This window comes from Drosophila albomicans, chromosome 2R, assembly GCF_009650485.2.
Source record: "Drosophila albomicans strain 15112-1751.03 chromosome 2R, ASM965048v2, whole genome shotgun sequence".
In the NCBI taxonomy this organism is placed as follows: Eukaryota; Metazoa; Arthropoda; class Insecta; order Diptera; family Drosophilidae; genus Drosophila; species Drosophila albomicans.
The window spans coordinates 23,929,088-23,947,331 of record NC_047631.2 but is presented as its reverse complement, the minus strand read 5'-3'; the positions used below and the strand labels follow the sequence as shown (position 1 = coordinate 23,947,331).

Below are 18,244 nucleotides of genomic sequence, written 5' to 3'. Positions count from 1 at the left end.
GGCAAGAAAAGTAGTTCAGCCGCAACAAAGATGGACAGATTGGAGACTCCCTAAGAGAGAGAGCCACTGTCAACCTTGGCTTGGTGCAATTTGTCAGAAATAATGAAAACGGTTGCACCTTAGTCAGAAGAGCTAAATAAATAAATTTAAAAGGGGGAAGGGTAAAGGGAAACGAAGTTGCACTCACCTGTCGCTCGGTTAGATCCAAGCTGGCTGCAATTTCAATTCTTCTTGGGCGGCATAAATATTTATTGAAATGGAATTCCTTCTCCAGCTCAAGCAGCTGCGTGTTTGTGTACGCGGTGCGCAGACGTCGGGGCAGGCCATTTTCTGGAACGAATTCAGCTGCAATTGAAAATTGCATTTCTTGTTTGAGTCTCTGGAGTGAATGTGAATTTGAACATGGCGGAGCACTCGCAGGCGTGCCTTGCCGCATCTTCTCTGCCTCTCTTTATATATCTCTGAGTGCTGACAAATTGCATTCGCTTGAGGCTTGCGACTTGAGTCGGAGACGGAGACGAAGACTGTTGCCTCCTGAGGCGGAATCAATGCCCTGACATGCTGATGCATTGCGACAACTTGAGGCATTGTGCAAGTGATGCAACTGCAACTGCAACCACACAACATCCAACTTCCAGCTTCAGCATCCAAACTGTTGTTTTGCTGTGAGTGTAATCAATCCATCAGCTCGTCACCGGCCATAACTAATTCAGCGCTTCGCCAGTCAAGGAGCAACTTCTGCTACTTACACCTCGGCAATGTTGCAGCTGATGCTGTTGGTGCCACCAAATATGGGTAACGTAATGCGTACGCATCTCTCGCAAGTTTCTACAAGAAACGCACAGCTTCCAATCCCAAGCGTTAAGTAATTAACAACGAAAAATCTAATCAATCAATCTGAGTGCCCCGCGTGAGGCAACGACACTTCAAGTAGTTCGGCTACTGTTTCTCACTGCCTCATCTTCGACTTCGACTTCCACTTCGACTTCCATCTTCTTTTGCCATCTCATTTGGGCAACTTCATTTGAATACTCGACTCGACTCACTAGACTAGGGCGCCTCTAGAGAAGATTATGCAACACACGAACTAACGACAGTTGTGCTCTCGATAAACAAAATGACGAGAGCTTAGTTCTCAAGTTTTTTCTTAAAACTGTTTCACAAAATTAAGATTTAAATTTAATAGTTAATTTACACATTTGAATAAAACTTATAAGTTTAAAATGAATAATGTCCGATATAAATCAAGAATGCATTTACAAATATGTATGTAGTTTTTTTTGTTTCGAATTTGCATAATTTTCAATGAAATCTTTTTATTAATTTCTTTTCAGTAAATTAAGAACACCTGCAACAGTTTTTGAAGGCAAACTCGTAGGCGTATACTTGATGTTATTTATGTTGAGGTTGACATTGCTTTTGACTTTTGAAAATACTTTTATTAGTATCGGGTTCAAATATGCAAAAAAAAAAAAAACAATGACTATTTGATAAACTTTTTGCATAGTGTTTCTTTAATGATTTAGCAAATACATATATTCTAAAATCTTAATATTAATATTCTTCTATTTCACTTATGTAAGAAGTTTGTAGAAAAGTAGAATCTCATATGAGAACTGCTATTCTCATTTACCTGTTCTAGGCAAACTCATATTATTATCAATTTTCTTCATGTTTCATCAACTTTGTTACAATGAATTTCAGGACCAAAGCTAATAAATCATTTGATTTATCATTGCTCTCTTATTACCACACTTATTGTGTAATCTAAGTAATGCACAGAGGTTCACAGCGGATGTCAAAGTTCAGTTATGAAACTATTAAATAAATGCCACTTGCTAAAAATGTTAAAGAAGGTAAAAATTGCGAGCATATCATATAATATATTTTTCGACATTTTTGGCGCAACTTATTTGCATTGATGTCGATGGTGGAAAACGAAAAAAGAAGGCGAAATATTTGCACAAATTTCCAGTTGAACGAGCTGCGTAAACGTGGGTGAATCTCAATAGCCAGCAAATGGCAGCCAGACATAGACACTGATTGAATTACAGATGCGAGTTCCTTCATCAATACTCGCAAAACGGATGCCATAAACACCACCTGGTTGGGACGTCACACACACAGGGAAAGAGCAAGCCATTTCCCTGAGTAGAAAGGGGGTGAAGGGAGTGGGAGACCGGTGAAACTGAATCGAACCGGTAGAAGGTTGAAGGTTGAAGGAGGTGGCAGCAAGTCATACGAGTGCGGAGTACTTGCGAAAAGTGCCCCCTGATATGAGAAGAGAACGGTACGAAAAGCATAAATTTCGCACAAAAGTTGCAACCAAACTGTTTACGAGCAAGTGGCAAGCACTGCTGCTTGCTACAAGGGAGCGAAACGGGGTGTGGAGAGGGGGAAGAGGGGACAAAGCAGCCGCCAGCAACCGAAACTGAAAAGTAAAGTGCACAAAAGCAGAAAATATGATTTCCTTTTTGGCGACGACGAGCAGAAAGATAATTTTCTAAACCGAAGCGAAACACACACAGACGAGACCAAAGAGCGAGAGAGATAGAGAGAAGAGTATAGGAATAGTAGCAAAATCAGTAGCTGGCAGGGAAAGGGGGAAGAAGGGGGACACCACTGTGCAAGATTCAACCCAAAAATGAAAGCAAAGTTGAGTGCAATTTCTGCAGCCTGGTCAAAATGAAATCCCCTCAGTAGAAGAGGACGACAGCTGGTTGGCTCGGCCAGCACATTGCAAGGTGGCTGAAAATTACAAAATGAATTTTGCCAGTCATTGTGGCAGCCAAGTGAGGGAGCAGAAGGGGGAAGCGAACAGGGGGGAGTTCTGTGCACATTGGAAATGTCATCAACATGGATGAAATGCCGGAAAAGTCAAAACGTAACGAAACTTATCAGTAAAACTACGAAAGGATACTCGAACTTTATGCTCGCAACGAGGCCAACTGAAGAAGATTTGTGCAGCTCGGCTCAGCTATTAAATTATTGAAGATTCGCTCAGCTGCAGCTGTCGAGTTGTGGTTGGCGCCTGGTCAGGAAGTGCTCCACATGATTTACAGCACTTGAAAATACACTTATTAACAGCGCCAACAGCATAATTTACATGTTAACACTTAAACGCACTCGTTGCCCCCCTCCCTGCTTCTAGTCTCCTCTTTCCACTTTCCAGTCTCCAGCCTGACCTTTTTCCTCTTGCACTACAATAACCAACTCTTCCTCCTCCCTCTTCGCCTGCTGCACTCGACTATGCGCAAATTTATGTCTGTATTTTTGGTTAGGCAAACACAAAAAAATTGCTAGCCTCGGCCACACTTAACGCATCTGCAGCTGCTGCCCCTTGCAGCTTGCCTCACCTCCCACCTCACATCTTCCTCTAGACGCTCGACACAAATTAAAATGAGCGTAAATTTTGCAACAATTGCAAAATGTTTTCCCATTCCAAGCGCCTAAAGCGGAAACTGTTTCCAAGGTAGCACAACGACTTGTAAGTTGCTCGTTGCTTATTAAAAAAATTTACACACTGCGAGAAAAAGGGAAGTAACTTACTAGCAACAAAATTTTATTATAAAATTTATGTGCCATTTGCGAGCTCAAATTTAGAAACATGACAACGTATGTATATAAAAACTCTTTTTATCGAATAGTTTTGTTATTTTTAACTTAACAATTTATCTACCATAAAACATTATTAATTTAAACTAAATTAAAGGAAATTGCAATCGAGAGAGATCGTCTGTGGGATACTTGTTACTCATTTTCAATAATATCCAAATATCTTAAAAAAAATTCTGAATTCATTACGGACAAAATGTATTGAAAGCTATATTTGGTATAACTATATATCATCGTCTTCCAAATATACCATATAGTACACAATATATCCTATCTACGGGTAACTGGTATAAAGAATATAAAAATGCTTGGCCAATTTATAATTTTGTCACTATTACACATTGTATTAGTTTATCTATAGTTTATATAATTGAATATAATTAAGCTTAAAAAAGTTTTCAAGACAAAACTATTAAAAATTATATCACACATTTATAGTATGTATTTCTTATGTTGGGTTCCACATTTATTACTATTATTTTTGTTTAATAAAAAATGTTAAATAAAATGAACAAATTATGCGTAATATTTAAATGCCTTGCTTCAATTGTTGACAGTGCTGTTGCTGCATTTAAATCATGCTCGCTTCCCCTGCCAAAGGAGTCGCATCCCTTTTGTCATTTTAACGTTTCCTGCCGCTGTTCACTTACGCAAGTATGTTGGGTGTGCTTGGTGCTCAACCACTTACATGTGTTAGTCCATAAGGATAAGGACATTAAGGACATTTGTGGACACACGAATGGGACAGCGGTCAACAAGGTGGACACAATTTGTGGCAGGACCTTTGAACGCCACTCCAGTCCAGTGGAAGAGCAAACAAGAGATGACCAAAGGTGGACACTGGCAAAAAATGACCTCAATTTATCTTGTAAATTTTTGGTCTAGCGCTTCAGCTGGGGGGAGGGGAACAAAAGGTGGCAAGATGTGGCGCAAGAGGCACGAGTGCTGTGGCTTGAATTATGGCTGCGTTTGCGGTTGCCAACGAGCTGGCAAAACTTTAAAAGGCCAAACCCAAAACACGCTTAAAGCGGGAAGAGAGAAGAGGGGAGAGGAGAGAGGAGTTGCGCACAGCAAGTGCCATGACAAATTCAATCAAAAGAGACAGTCGAAATGTGGCAAGCGGCAAGTGGCAAGGACGGATGTTGCAGCTTACATGCTCGGCTTCTCAACTTGAGTTTCAGCTTCAGCTTCTGCTTCAGCTGCTCTGCGATGCGTTGCGTTTGCGTTCGAAATGCAGTAAAAATGCTCTAACTGACGACAGACAAAAAAGAGACACAGATACAGATACAAATACGGATGGAGCTGGAGCTGGTGTGGGCCGACAAATGTACGAATGCGCATAGCTGCATCATTAATCATTCCAGCCAAAGGAAGACAACGACCGAGACGTAAACGTAGACGGAAAAGAAGGCGATGACGACGACGACGATGTAACCGTAGAAAAAGTCAATTTCTCATGAAAATATTTTGTATCTGTATCTATTTGATATGCATCCACAAACAACTTGAACAAAAAAGTCGCATTTTAAACTGGAGTCACATTCTCATCATCGAACTTGGCTTAAAGCTTGTTGCTTTATTCTGCCAAGTGTCTCGCTGATTAGCTGCAAAAGTATCTTGAATTCTGTTCGACAAAAGCCCAACGAATGAACGTCTTCAATCATTTAATTGTGGGCTTGATTGACATTCATGCGAAAAGTGTACAACAAGCATTTGCTCTGGATTAGTTTTAATTAGCACCCCATCGAAAAAGGGTTGAAACAAGGGTATTAAAGCATCTCGTTCTTCTTTCCCATTTCCAGAGGGAAGAAATTTCGTTCTATTCGAAGTTTTACTTGAATGCTTTTACCGAGCTGCCAGTTTCCAAGATAAATTAGAGAAATATATTTAATGACTTTTCATGACCAGCAAATGTCAACAAACAGAACATTTACAGAGCAGTCACAACAAACACAAACAACAACAACAACAATAATAATAATAACAATAACAACAACAACAATGATAACAAAACTATGTGCACTCAGTTTGAACTGCGGTCTAAGAGTAGAAGTAGGAAGCACCCTCGCTCTTCCCTCTGCCCTCTCTGTTCTTCTGTTGTGGTAGGTGTGAAAATTGTTGATTAATGTTCACTTTTCCGAAATGTCATTGTTAAAATTGCATAATCAAAAGGAAAAGCGACTAGACTTGGCTGTGTATGCTATCAGAAAGAATATTCTAATTTATGAATGATTAAAGAGAATTCTTGTAAGCTTCTGGACAGAATTTGAAATCAATTTTAACAGAATTTAAAAGTAAATTTAATAAAAGCAACTTTTGGAAATTGAATCCAAATTAAATGTATATGAAATTAATGAACATAATTATTCAATTTAAAATATACCTTTTATGTAAATATAAAGTTTCATGTTAAATTTGTAAAATGAAAAATAAATATTGCCTTCTATGAATTACTTTAAATTTGTACAATTCGCTTCTTTCAAATATTCAGCTCTTATTTTTTCTACAAAAATATTCAATTTTTAGAAAAACAAAAAAACCAACAATATTTTGTTTTAAACGAAAATATTAAAAAGCCATTAGGCAGCTTATGGGTGTAAAAGAAACACATCAGCCAATCTGCAACGAATTCAAATGTGGTCACAATTTTGATTTCTTTTTATGATTTCTACAAAGAAACAAACTTTTCCCGCATTTCAACTTGATTCGCTGTGAAATCGACATTTTTTGGAGGCGACTCCCACGAGGCCACATTGAATCAAGTTCAAATACTTTAAAGCGGCTCAAATTGAAAAACTTTCAACATGGCTGCCGCACAACTATGTATTGTTGTTATATATATTATATTTTCATATATTTCTTATACAGATGCGCATGTGTCTAACAACAACAACAACAACAGCAGCAACAAAAAGAAAGATGGAGAGAAAAAAGAAACGTCTCGTCTGTCAGGGAAATATGAAAGCTGTTTGGCAAAACTTTTATGCAGCGCCTAAGCCTCTGGTCTCTGGTCTCCCAGTTCCACACAGTTCACCAACTCTCTTCTCTCTTCTCTCTTCTCGCATCTCCGGTCTGTCATTTTGGCCTGTCGCAGTGCCTCAGCCATGGCTCAAATATGAAATCCATCAGGGATGCTGCTAAGAGCTGTCAATCAAAATCAGCGAGGGAAACTTTTTCCAGCGCTCTCATGAGCACACAACAACAACAACAACAGCAGCAAGAGAAAAAAGAAAGGAAAAATATGAAGGAAAAAAATTTACATTTCCCTTTTTTTTTGTTGTTGTTTTGCATGGAGGGTGGAACTGGATTACGCTTTATGCTTAGCATGTTTGCCAGATTGAAAGCGAATTAAAAATGGAAAATTAAATCCCCATAACGTCAATGCGATATTAATGTCAATTTCAAACTTTCCATTGAATTTCAATTCCAATTCCGATTTCAATAAAAAATGGCCACCAATATTCTGCACGCTGGACACTAAATGCGATTACAACAGCCATGAAGAAGTAACCTGTCTTTAGTTACAAGTGGAAGTTCCTCAACCTGAACTTAACACCGCAAACAATGCTTTAAGCGTGGCCAAAAATGCCATGGAAAGCGGCAAATTTTGCAAGAGACAAAAGTGAACAATGGCGATGTGGGGACAAAAAGTGCCGCCGGATCATAGAAAAGCGAGCAGAGCCATGAAATATGACCAGCTCGCATTGTAAGCAAGCTCCCCAAACGTAGATCGCAGACAAAAAGACTCACAGCTGAAGGCCAGAAATCAGCTTAAGATCGTTTCGAGTATGGTTCGAGTGAATACATGAATGAATGAATGAACGAATGACAACAGCAGCAGAAGCAGCAAAGAAGCAGCAGCAATGGCCGACCGCCATGATTAATCAATATTTTGTTTGAAAATGCAACAAAAGCGTCGTCGCATCGCCAAAGTGGAGAGCCTCTAAGGCGGGTGCCACATTGCTGCGGATGCTGTTGTTGTTGTTGCTGCGGCTGTGGCTGCCGCATTTCTTTTGGCTACGGTTTCAGTTTCGGTTGCCGCATTTGACAGATCAACGTGCGCTGACAGCTTTGTGTTGTTGTCGTCGCTCTTGTTGTTGTTACTGTTATTGTTATTGTTACTGTTGCTGGCTTGCCATTGAGCAATGTTGAGCATAATTGATGATGCGGCTTTGGCTTTTGAATACTTTTCGTTTCTTTTTTTACTCAGTTTTTGGCGTTGGCAATGGACGTCTCTTGATCGCATTGGCTCCACACACAGTTCTCCAAATACCTCCAATCTCTGAAACGTGTACCATATACTTATTTTCGTGTGCTTTGTGTCCGATTGAAGCGAATAGAAGCGAATTGCGAGCTGTTTGATCGCATCGGCTACTGTTTATATTCACGCTTGATAGTCGATGATAGATGAGTGAAGGAGATGGCTCAGAAAACGGACAGACGGACAAACTGTCTGAATGACAGTCGGACAGTAGTCAATTACAATGTATAGGCCTCTAATTAGAGTTGTGCCGACCATTTGACTACTTGAAATTGATGGTTTCTATTTTGTTGAAATTCAGAATTTAGAAAAAGGATTTGAATTAAAAACCAGTTGCAAAAAGAAAACGAATTGATTCAAAATTTAAGAGAGAGAGAATAAAGTTAATAAGTTTAATTGAATTCAATTTACAGACAAATGATGTTTCTTATTTCCATTTGAAAATAAACTTGGTAGGAATTCTTTAACGATTGCATAACTCTTCTTTATTGCTAGATAACCATTTTTACTAATTTTCATTATTTTGTAAATTTATATTCTTCAGTCCAAATCTCTTCCTTCATATTTTTATATATTATGCCCATTTATATCCACGACAAAATAAATAGCGGAAGTTTAAATTGCGTCCACATATAATAAAAGTGACTCCACGTTTATCTTTTTATATTTTCCAACAACAATAAAGTATTTAAAATTTTCTGCCCAGATCCGACATTACTTGGCATTTGGTCAGTTTGCTGTGCCATTGTTTGAAAGATATGAAATTTAGTTTTCTGCTCGATTTGATTGCGATTAAATAAGTTGTTAAAACGCAAGTAATTCATGCGCTTTGGAAATAAAATGCCACAATCATTTTGTTGCAGTCACAGGACTTATTGGGGGAGAATAGAAAAAAAAAAGGAAAACGCCAACTCATGGCCTCCACTCCGGAGTTGCCCCAGTGCAAATATTTCCAAGTCCCGGAGACTGCAAAGGAAATTGCCGCATTCCACGGATGAAGCTCAACCTGTGTCCAGTTGGCATCACGGCGTTTCCGTGCCCCAAGCGCAAAATGAAAATACATATAAATAAGATTGTGGTTGTAAGACGGGTAGCAACTAAGAGGAGGAGGGGGAGACATGGCTGTGGGGTAAACTTTGCTTGAAACAACGAAATAATGCCTCATTTTTTTTCCTTATCGCGGCAATAAAGCAGCATAAACGCTTCATTTCCATTTGTCTCGCAAGTGAGTCTTGCCCTCAGCAGAGACGCAACGTCACTCGACCTGGTGGTGGTCAGAGAGGGTCAGAAGAGGGGGTGAGCGGAGCGGAGGGGAGGCAGTGCATGGCCACCCAGCCAGCGACGCCGGCTGTCCAACTGTCCAGCTGAAGAGAGACAGCGACACGGGGAGAAAGACAGAGAAATGCGAGAAAAAACCGTTTACACGCCATGCTCAAGCTGCTTTTTTTTCTGCCTCTTTCTGCTTCTACTTACATTCTGCAATTTTTCCCTGTTCTCTGTTTCGTCATTTCTTATACGCCATCAGTTTGCTGCTGCTGCTGTTGTTGTTGTTGTTGCTTCTACTTTACTTGAAGCGGCATTTTTATCGCCCGTAAGTTTTGCTTATTTTAAACACGAACGCCCAACAACAACAACAACAGCAACAACAACGCCGGCGGCATAATATTCATGTTGTATGAGGAAAAAGAGAAAAAACAAAAGTCACTTCCGTTGCGCCAAAGGAAAACGCGAAAAGTCTGCAGACGACGACGACGACGACGCCAACAGTGGCCACTGCCCCCTTGCAGACTTGAGAATGGAAGAAGAATTCAGCACACAACTTCTAATTAGATGAAAAACACTCGCAACAACAATATCGAATATACATGGAAAAAAGTGAAATGTAAACTAAATTACATGCATTGCCAGGGTTTCGAAAGGAAGCCAAATTATGAATTGGAATGGAAATAAATGTAATAATAATTATGTGCAAAAAAGTTTAAAGTTTTAGTTCTGCTTAGATGAGCTTTAAATAAAAAGGAATCGAGATAATAAAAGTTGCCTTAATATCTTAACAAAATAAATGATCTTCAATTCTTTCTTTTCATTTCTTTTCTTTTCTTAGATCAGTTTAGATGAGCTTTAAATTAAGATCAAATCCTATTTTCAAATAAATAAAATAATTAAATATCTTTAGGAAGTACGTAATCTTCAATCCTTTTTTATATTTGAAAGTTTTCATTAAATTCAATATTCTATGCAAATACTAATTCAAATATCAACAACAATTATTCACACCACAGAATAAATTTCATCGAGCACCATATAAAAAACAGATGTTAGTGCTTTCTATAAAATGAATTTAAATTACCATAATACCCTTAAATATCTTTGCAAAAAGTATGATCTTCAATTCAGTGATGCCTCTTAACAGCTTATTTTCTTATATGTGTTAATCTAATAATAATCTTTATATTATATTAGCTTTACTTATTCAAATATATTTTCATTCTATAGTCTCAATTTAAGCGAACAAAATCCTTCAACAAAATGAATTTAAGATATCATATCATAATACCCTTTAATATCTTTGCAAAATGTATGATGTATGTTCAATCCATTGATGCATTTAAAAAAATCTTTTCTCATATTTTGATTGTGTATTTGTTAGCCTAATAATACTCCTTATATCAGCTATACTTATTGAAATATATTTTCATTCTATAGAAACAATTTAATCTAACAAAATCTCGAGCTCAACCGCGTACTGCAAACAGACTAAGCTTGTCTCGCATCATTCTTGACAAATAAGTGTAATAATGATAACGTAAGATATAATAATAAACCTATAATATATGGCCCATTATGGCAACAGACATCACAAATGACATCCGCATATTTTGTATGCATAATTGTGTGCTCTTGATAGTGGCTTAATACTCGACTCACCTCAACAAATTGCCATTCCCCAGCGTGCACAGTGCAATTGAATATTGAACATGTTTATGACGCGGTCGTAAAACACGTCTGGAATCGACGAGCACATTGTGCCGTGCGATATACCATCAATAAAGCTATCAGCGCGATCCATTCAATTTACAGGTTCTACCCAGGCGCGGACAGAAACTATTTAAAAATGTGATAAATCTACAGTCGATAAAATTGCCCGCTTACTTTGTAGCTGGAGTGTACACAAATTGGCTAATTGACAAGCCAAAGCTCCATATTGCTAGCTGGATAACTACAGTTGAACCTCATTAGAATGCACTGTTGATTGAAGTGCAATAAAAATTGCCGCTGAATGCATTAAATAATTGAAAAGCAATGCATTTCTCTTAAAACGTTGCTTCACTGTACTCGCCGTGTGTTTGGTAATCAACAAGTTTTACTGCCAGACACTCGCTGTCTCTTTGCCTCGTTCGCGCAAATGCAAATTAATTAGCGAGTTGCGTTGCGGCTGCTTTAATTGCGACCCCGCCAAACATGACAACATGGCGTATGCGTGTTGTTGCATGCAGCTAAAGCTACGCACTCGGGACTCTGATAATTGAATTTCGCCCAAGTCGCATGCGTAAAAAGCGCAGCTGCGCAGCTGAAGATGGACGTTGCGGATGGAGCCTCCAATTTGCCACAGGCGCCGCCTTTAAATTTGAGTTATGGCAACAGGCGAGCAGCGAATAGCGAATAGTATTCATATGCATATTCATGCACACTCATCTCATGTATTCAGTGCGTAAATTTGTCCCCGAAACATGTTGCGGTAGTTGGTGGTTGCTGTTCTATGCTGTGGCCAATATTAACCCTGCAGTGTACGTCTTGAGACATAAATCATCTAAATCACTCGAACATGCAGCTTTAGCCCCTGACTCCCTCGAAGACATTAAATAAATCGCTGCCTGCCAAATGTTTCACATACGATTTGCCTAAGCAACTCCCTGCAAGCGACACGACACGACGCGACGCTCCTTTTGCGAAAAGTTTTGCATTTTCCCGAGCTCCCATTTCCCATTTTCCCTCCATCTTCCATACTCCCTTGTCCCTTAACTGTCACCCACTCACGATGTTTTGGGTTTGGGTTTTGGATTTGGTTTCAGATTTTGCTCCTTGGGCAGCCATGTCAAGTGCATGTGTATCGTACATTACACACAGGTGGCGACATATGCTAAATGTCTCATAGTTTAAGCTCCATTTGGAGCTGCACATTTCATGTACGGCCCATATATCATTTATGCTGTTTGTGTCTGGGGAAAATAAGTCAATTTACGGTATTGATGTTCAAACTATTAGAGCTCAGGTTTGACGACCTTTTGAAAGTTATTTGCGTAAAACACTGACTTAATTCTGATTGACAGCTATACTTGAAGCTCTGGAAAATGTCAAATAAATATTCAGAATATTCCACAAATGTGAAAACTTAGGATTGAAATGAATGCAAATAATATTTGCAAGAGATGTAGAAAGTTGTAAAAAAGTGATGTCAACCAATGCCAAATAAATATTTCGAGCATAGCAAATTATATAGATAATCCGAAGATAGAAATAAGTACAAATAATATCTTTGGAAACATGTAGTTCTAGATTTTATAAAAAGTATGAATAGAGCATTTAAACATTAGAATTATTTGACTACTCCAAATTTTGGAACATTATAAAAAAATGTGTTGGAAATAAATGCAGATACTATTTTCAACATTTATAATTTAAGAATATAGATGATTCTTATTTAAGTCTACTTAAAATGTTTGCAACATCACTTTCCCTAGTTTCGCCTAGTTTTCCACGCAACTTGATGCCACTTGAAATTCTTAAAGTGCTTGCTTTCGACAACTTTACACATAAAATACTGGCTGAAAGGCCATTTGTCCTTGTATCAGGACAAGCAGCAGTACCAAATCTAGGTTGACTTATATACTTCCGCTTCCGGCAACAAAACATACGTTCCGACTCCGCTTGTGCCGTATTTTATGGCCGTATTATTCCATGGCTGTGGCGTGGCAAGAGCAAGTGGTTGGCGCAGAAACAGAATTTTATGCAAATATCCTAATCAAATTCACATTTTGAAGTTCAACTGTTTTATCCAAAAGTTTTACCTACAGCTAACGCTGGTAAAGCCAACGTTGTCGTTGCCTGCGACGCGTGTTGTAGACGCCCTCCACTGGCTTCCAGTTACCACGAAGGATAGAGAGAGAGATACCTCCCATTTTTAATTTATTTCCACTTAAAAAAAGCCAAGTGCACGGCGACGAGAAGCGCAAGAAAAGAAGGCCATGGGCATAGGCTCAGCTCAGTCTCTGAATCCCTGTCCCTGTCTCTGTCTCTATCCCGGATCCAGAGCAAGTCCCATCCCTTGGCCCGCATCCGCAGTTCACATCCTGTGCGTGCGTCCGGTGGAGCGATTCCTGGGTTTGGGTTTTACATTTTTCGATGGTGTGTTATCGGGTGGCTCTGACTGAGGCTGAAGCTGTGCCATGGGTTGTTTGCAATATCCGCTATGCGAGGGTTGGGTCGTTCTCCATATTTTCACTTATCACAGCTCCCATTCCGCCCACCTCCCGTTTGCCTACCTTTTCAGGGCGCACAAAAAACTTAAATCCGCATGTCGAAAGCGATTAAACAGTTACCGTGTGGCAGCCAGAATCTGCTTCATTTGTTCGGAATTAAAACAAAAGCAGCCAAAAGGATAAAATTAGTCACTGTGGTGACAGTAATACCAACTCCCTTCCTTTCTTCTTCCTTGTGCAGTTTAATGCAAAAGCAGCTTCAACTTCAGCTACAGTATTCAAAGTCAGTTTGTGGCACCTCTCATCCCCCTTTGCCTTTGCTCCTCGCCCACACCGTCAACGTGGGAATTCGTTGCGCCACTCGGCAACAACTGTGCAGCTCGACTCAGGGCTCGACTCGTTGTGATTAATTGCAATTTAAACGGTTTCAATTAAGGCAATGCGCATCTTTCTGCCGCTCTTGCTGCTGCTGTTGCATCCACATCACAACCCAAAACAATTTCCTTTTTTTTCTGTTTTACTTGCCGCATCAATGGCATTGATGAAATTGACAGACAGAAATGTTACAGCTGCCTGAAGATTTGCTTAACACTCGGAGTTAGATAAATAAATGATCTATGTTAAATTGCGTGCATAATTGAAGGGAACTACACTCAGCAGGTGGAAGTTTAATATCAACAAGACGATTAAACTTGACTTTCAAATTGATTCGATATTGCTGTTGATGGAACATGTTATGGAGGCTTCAAAGAATATTCAATTGGTATAATTAATATAATGTAACTCTTTATAAAATGTCAATAATTATTGATGTTTAAAAAATATGGAAAACTGATTTGATTCGGATGGAAAGTATTCCAGCAGAACATATTGAAATAGGTATTGCATTTTCATTCAGTAAAAAAGGCTAAACTTGATTTTAAATATTGATTTGATATTGCAAATAATTTAATATTTTTCTGACTCTTAAAAGTGATTTATAATGTCATGTAATTAGAATGTAACTCTTTAAATTATCAATATTTCTTGATGATTTATTTGGATATTTAAATAAAATCAAACAGATTATATTTGCGTCAGAAAAATATACTTTAACATATGTTCAAATAAGCATTGTATTCCCCTTAATTAAATGAGACCCAAGAATTTGATTTTAAATTGCTATAGATAGGATGTTTTCCTGTTTATAACAAATGTGTTCAATCCAAATTCTTAATTTAATATGAGCCATTGAATTGTGTTAAAAGAACTAGCATGAATGTTATTAGAATAATATAATAATAGTCGTATTTAAAGAAATACAACACTAAATTGTATTGACAAAATGTACTTCGACATATGCTGGTATATCTAGGTATTATCTTTCCCCTAATTAAATATATTGAATAGAGCCAACAAAGGTCAATCAAATTAATAATATTAGGAAATTGTATATGTAACAATATTTGTATCATTGAGATTCGATTGGCTAATTGAAAACCAAGATTCACACGCATTTGTGGCATATTTAAATACAGACTGATTTCCCATAATTTTGTGGGAGATACTTTAATCAACATATGTTCATTGGCTAGCTAACCACTCCCAATTTTTGTTGACCAATTCACCCTCTTTTTAGGCCGTCGACATTCGCGCCATGTTGTTGCTATTTGAGCAAGAGTCTCGTTGCCATGGCCAAGGCACAACAATCCACCGAGTGGTGCCAAGGATTAATTTCTAATTTCGCCTAATGCTCCGCCAAGTGTTTCAGTTTTGTGTTTACATTTTGTGTTGTTTTTTTCTGTGTATTTTGTGTATGTGCTTGTCTAATTTACCTTGATGTGGCCAGTGGCAAGTTGTAGTAGACCCATTCCCAAGTACGTTCCCAGTGCCATTCTTGTGTCCCTTCCCATGGCCCAGTTGCCAGGCCGGGTCTGCCCTACCCCCAGGCTGTTTCAGTCTCAGCCCTGGTCTCGGCCTCTAAATGCAGCCAGTGCCATTGCCAGGGCGTGCTCCGTACTCCCTGACTCCGACTACAACTTTAACTCTCTGTCTCAGTCTCTGTCTCTGGCTGCGGCGGCGTCGGCGTCGGCGTCGACTTGGCCTTCGGGCCCACATGCTTGCCACCATCATTAATCATGACGTTTCAGCTCTGACACATTTGTCCGATCGGCAGCAGCAGCAGCAGCTACGACGGCGGCTACGCACCATTTTCATTGTAATGAAAACGTTTTCGAAAAAAAAGCCCTCAGACTGACGTCTGCCTCAACAGACAGACAGACAGTCAGAGAGACAGTCAGAGAGACATCGACTCGGCCAGCCAAGTGTCTCTGCACAGCGGGCAACATGGACGACACGTCAATAGACAATGTTACATCTTCGGGGCGAGCAGTTTGAAGACAAACATTTTCATAATGCGACCCATAACAGGCCACAGCAGACCGCACATAGTAAATGTCAATATTGGCCAACTATTTACGAACTATTAGCCACAGTTAAGAACTGACTAATTGTGGCAGAAGGAACAGTAGCAAACACCTTTCTCGGATTCTGCTTTAATGCTTCAATGTGCTAAAAGGGATTAGCACTAAATATTATTCTGCTTGAAATATGATGACAGCAATCATTAAAATGGGCTATGAATATTAGTGTTAGAAATTACATAATGTTGATACATTTTAGTATGATTTGAAAGAGAGAAAACAATGTAAAGTTAAAGATATATATAATTAAAATGAATACGTATAATACATTCTCTCTAATTTTGCTAATTTGCTGTCAGTATTGATTGTTAAAAGATTTAAATACACCAAATGTATGGTTAAAAAATGTGGGAAAATATTAAACAACTTGAGTATGAGTATAAGAATCTATACTTGAAATTCAAGTCTTGAATATAATAATTATTAAAACTTTGCTGATTTTTTAAATAAATGAAGAGCTAAAATTTGATATAAGATGTGACTAGAATATTAAAAGAATTAATTCATAATAAAAAATAAAACATAATATGAATTGATTACAATTTCGAAGCGTTAATATGCATCTTTTTTTTCAAAGTTCCAACTACTTCTTAAATCTATTCGCCCTAAGACAAACTTCATATGAAGCAGAGAACGAAACTGAGAGATAGTTTCAGTAACTTTAATATAAAATGCAAAATTTTTGTTATAACGATGGTCTACTTATTATATATATTTAAATTCAGTTGAACCTTTTTGTAAATAGACAGAACAGTAGCATATGTCATATAATATACGAATACTCCAGCTGTAGTATGTACGACATTTATGCTGACACTTTTGGCCAATAAGAGCAACGTCCACTCAAGCGGGTTGTTTGTGTAGGACAGAAGGCATGGCCATGTGGGTTAAGGGCTGCTCGGTGAAGTGGGCAAAAAGGGGCAAGTTTAACCAACTACTGCGACTACGCTGAGTACGCTGTGCAAGCGATACAATAATTGCTCTGGGCCGTCGACGTCGGCGACGTTGTTGTTGTCAACGTCATCATCGTCATTGTTGCGGCTTTGGCATGAATTACAAACAAACAAAAAAAAAGAAGAAAAAAAAAACCAACAACGAAAACAGAGAAAAAGAGCAACAACAACAACAAGAAAAAACGAGTACAACGAAACAACAAGAATTCTGTATGTGAGTACAAAGCCGCCATTCATTCCATTGCCGGCGTTTGCAAACACACACACACTAACAGAGAAGCACATACATACACTAACACACAGTCGACGCTAACATGCAATGCTCATAGGGTCTAAAAGCTGGAGAAGGAGATGGAGAAGGAGTTGGAGATGGAGATGGAGCTGGCGTTCAAGTTGAGCAGGCTAACGTGTTCTGTTCGATCAGACAACGACTGCCACCATCACTAGTACAACAAGCTCCACCACCACCACCACCACCAAGAAGTTGACCGCTCTTGTTGTGCGTGTGTGTGTGTGCCTATGAATATGTTCATATGTGTGTGTGTGAGTGAGTGCCTCAATCATGTAATTATTTCCTCCGCAACCGTTTTACCAATACCACTGCGTCCGGGCACCACCAAAGTGACCAACACATGCACACAACACAACGACATCGTCGTCGTCGACAAATGATATTACAAGTGGGGCCAACTTGGTATGAACGAAACAGAAAGAAAAAAAATGAAACTGGTAGCGTGTTTCGCTTTGAGTTTTGTTCTCTCTTTGTACCTTTTTTTTACGCTATGCAAACAACAAAACACAAAACTGAAACAGAAACAACACGTCAAAAGAATTCAGAAAGAAACGAATTTCCTTTCAAAAGGTCGAGCTTGCAATGCTCTTTATACAGATTATAAACACTATTAACAATCTACAATTTAATATAAAAATATACATTGAATTCAATTTACAAAAAAATTAAAAAATGAAATGAGTTTAAATACCCATTTTATTAAAATTTTCCTAAAAAACATTTCTCATAAAGTACAAAATTGGAATATATAAAGACAAAGAATGTTTTTCTTTATCTTTCCCCTAAACTTTATGTAAACTTTAATAATTCATTTAGCATTTTTTTATTTGCCTCAGAAATATTTTAACATTTCTCAGCGTAGAGTATAACAAAGTACAACAATGCCAAGAAAAATAAGTCGAGTAACGCAAAACTGTCTATACCATAAAAAACTATACTATATAGCATAGTCCTACATACCTTTAAGTACTACTGTGAGTGTGCGTGATTCTTATGTGTGTGTGTGTGTGTGCAAGATACATGAAGCAAAGTTTTCGTGTTTTTTTGTTACTCAATTTAATTCAGGTAAAATTTGTTTTTATGCAGGCCCCGAGCACTCTTAAACTTTGGTCACGAACATGAAAAAGCGTCGTTTCCGTCGAATTGGTCGAAAATGGTTGACGGTTGATTGGTTCACTTTT

General features: G+C 38.4%; 1 protein-coding gene across 2 annotated transcripts in view; it reads right to left on the bottom strand.

Annotated features, from left to right (window-relative positions):
* LOC117574111 (homeotic protein proboscipedia) overlaps window positions 1-18,244 on the bottom strand; it is a 35,871-nt gene that overhangs the window by 3,083 nt on the left and 14,544 nt on the right. The window contains exon 3 of one of the 2 annotated variants that reach the window (XM_034257762.2): window positions 188-345. In XM_034257762.2, coding sequence (XP_034113653.1) covers window positions 188-345 — 158 coding nt within the window. The remainder of the gene's footprint in view (window positions 1-187; window positions 346-18,244) is intronic. The other variant, XM_034257763.2, reaches the window with a different exon arrangement.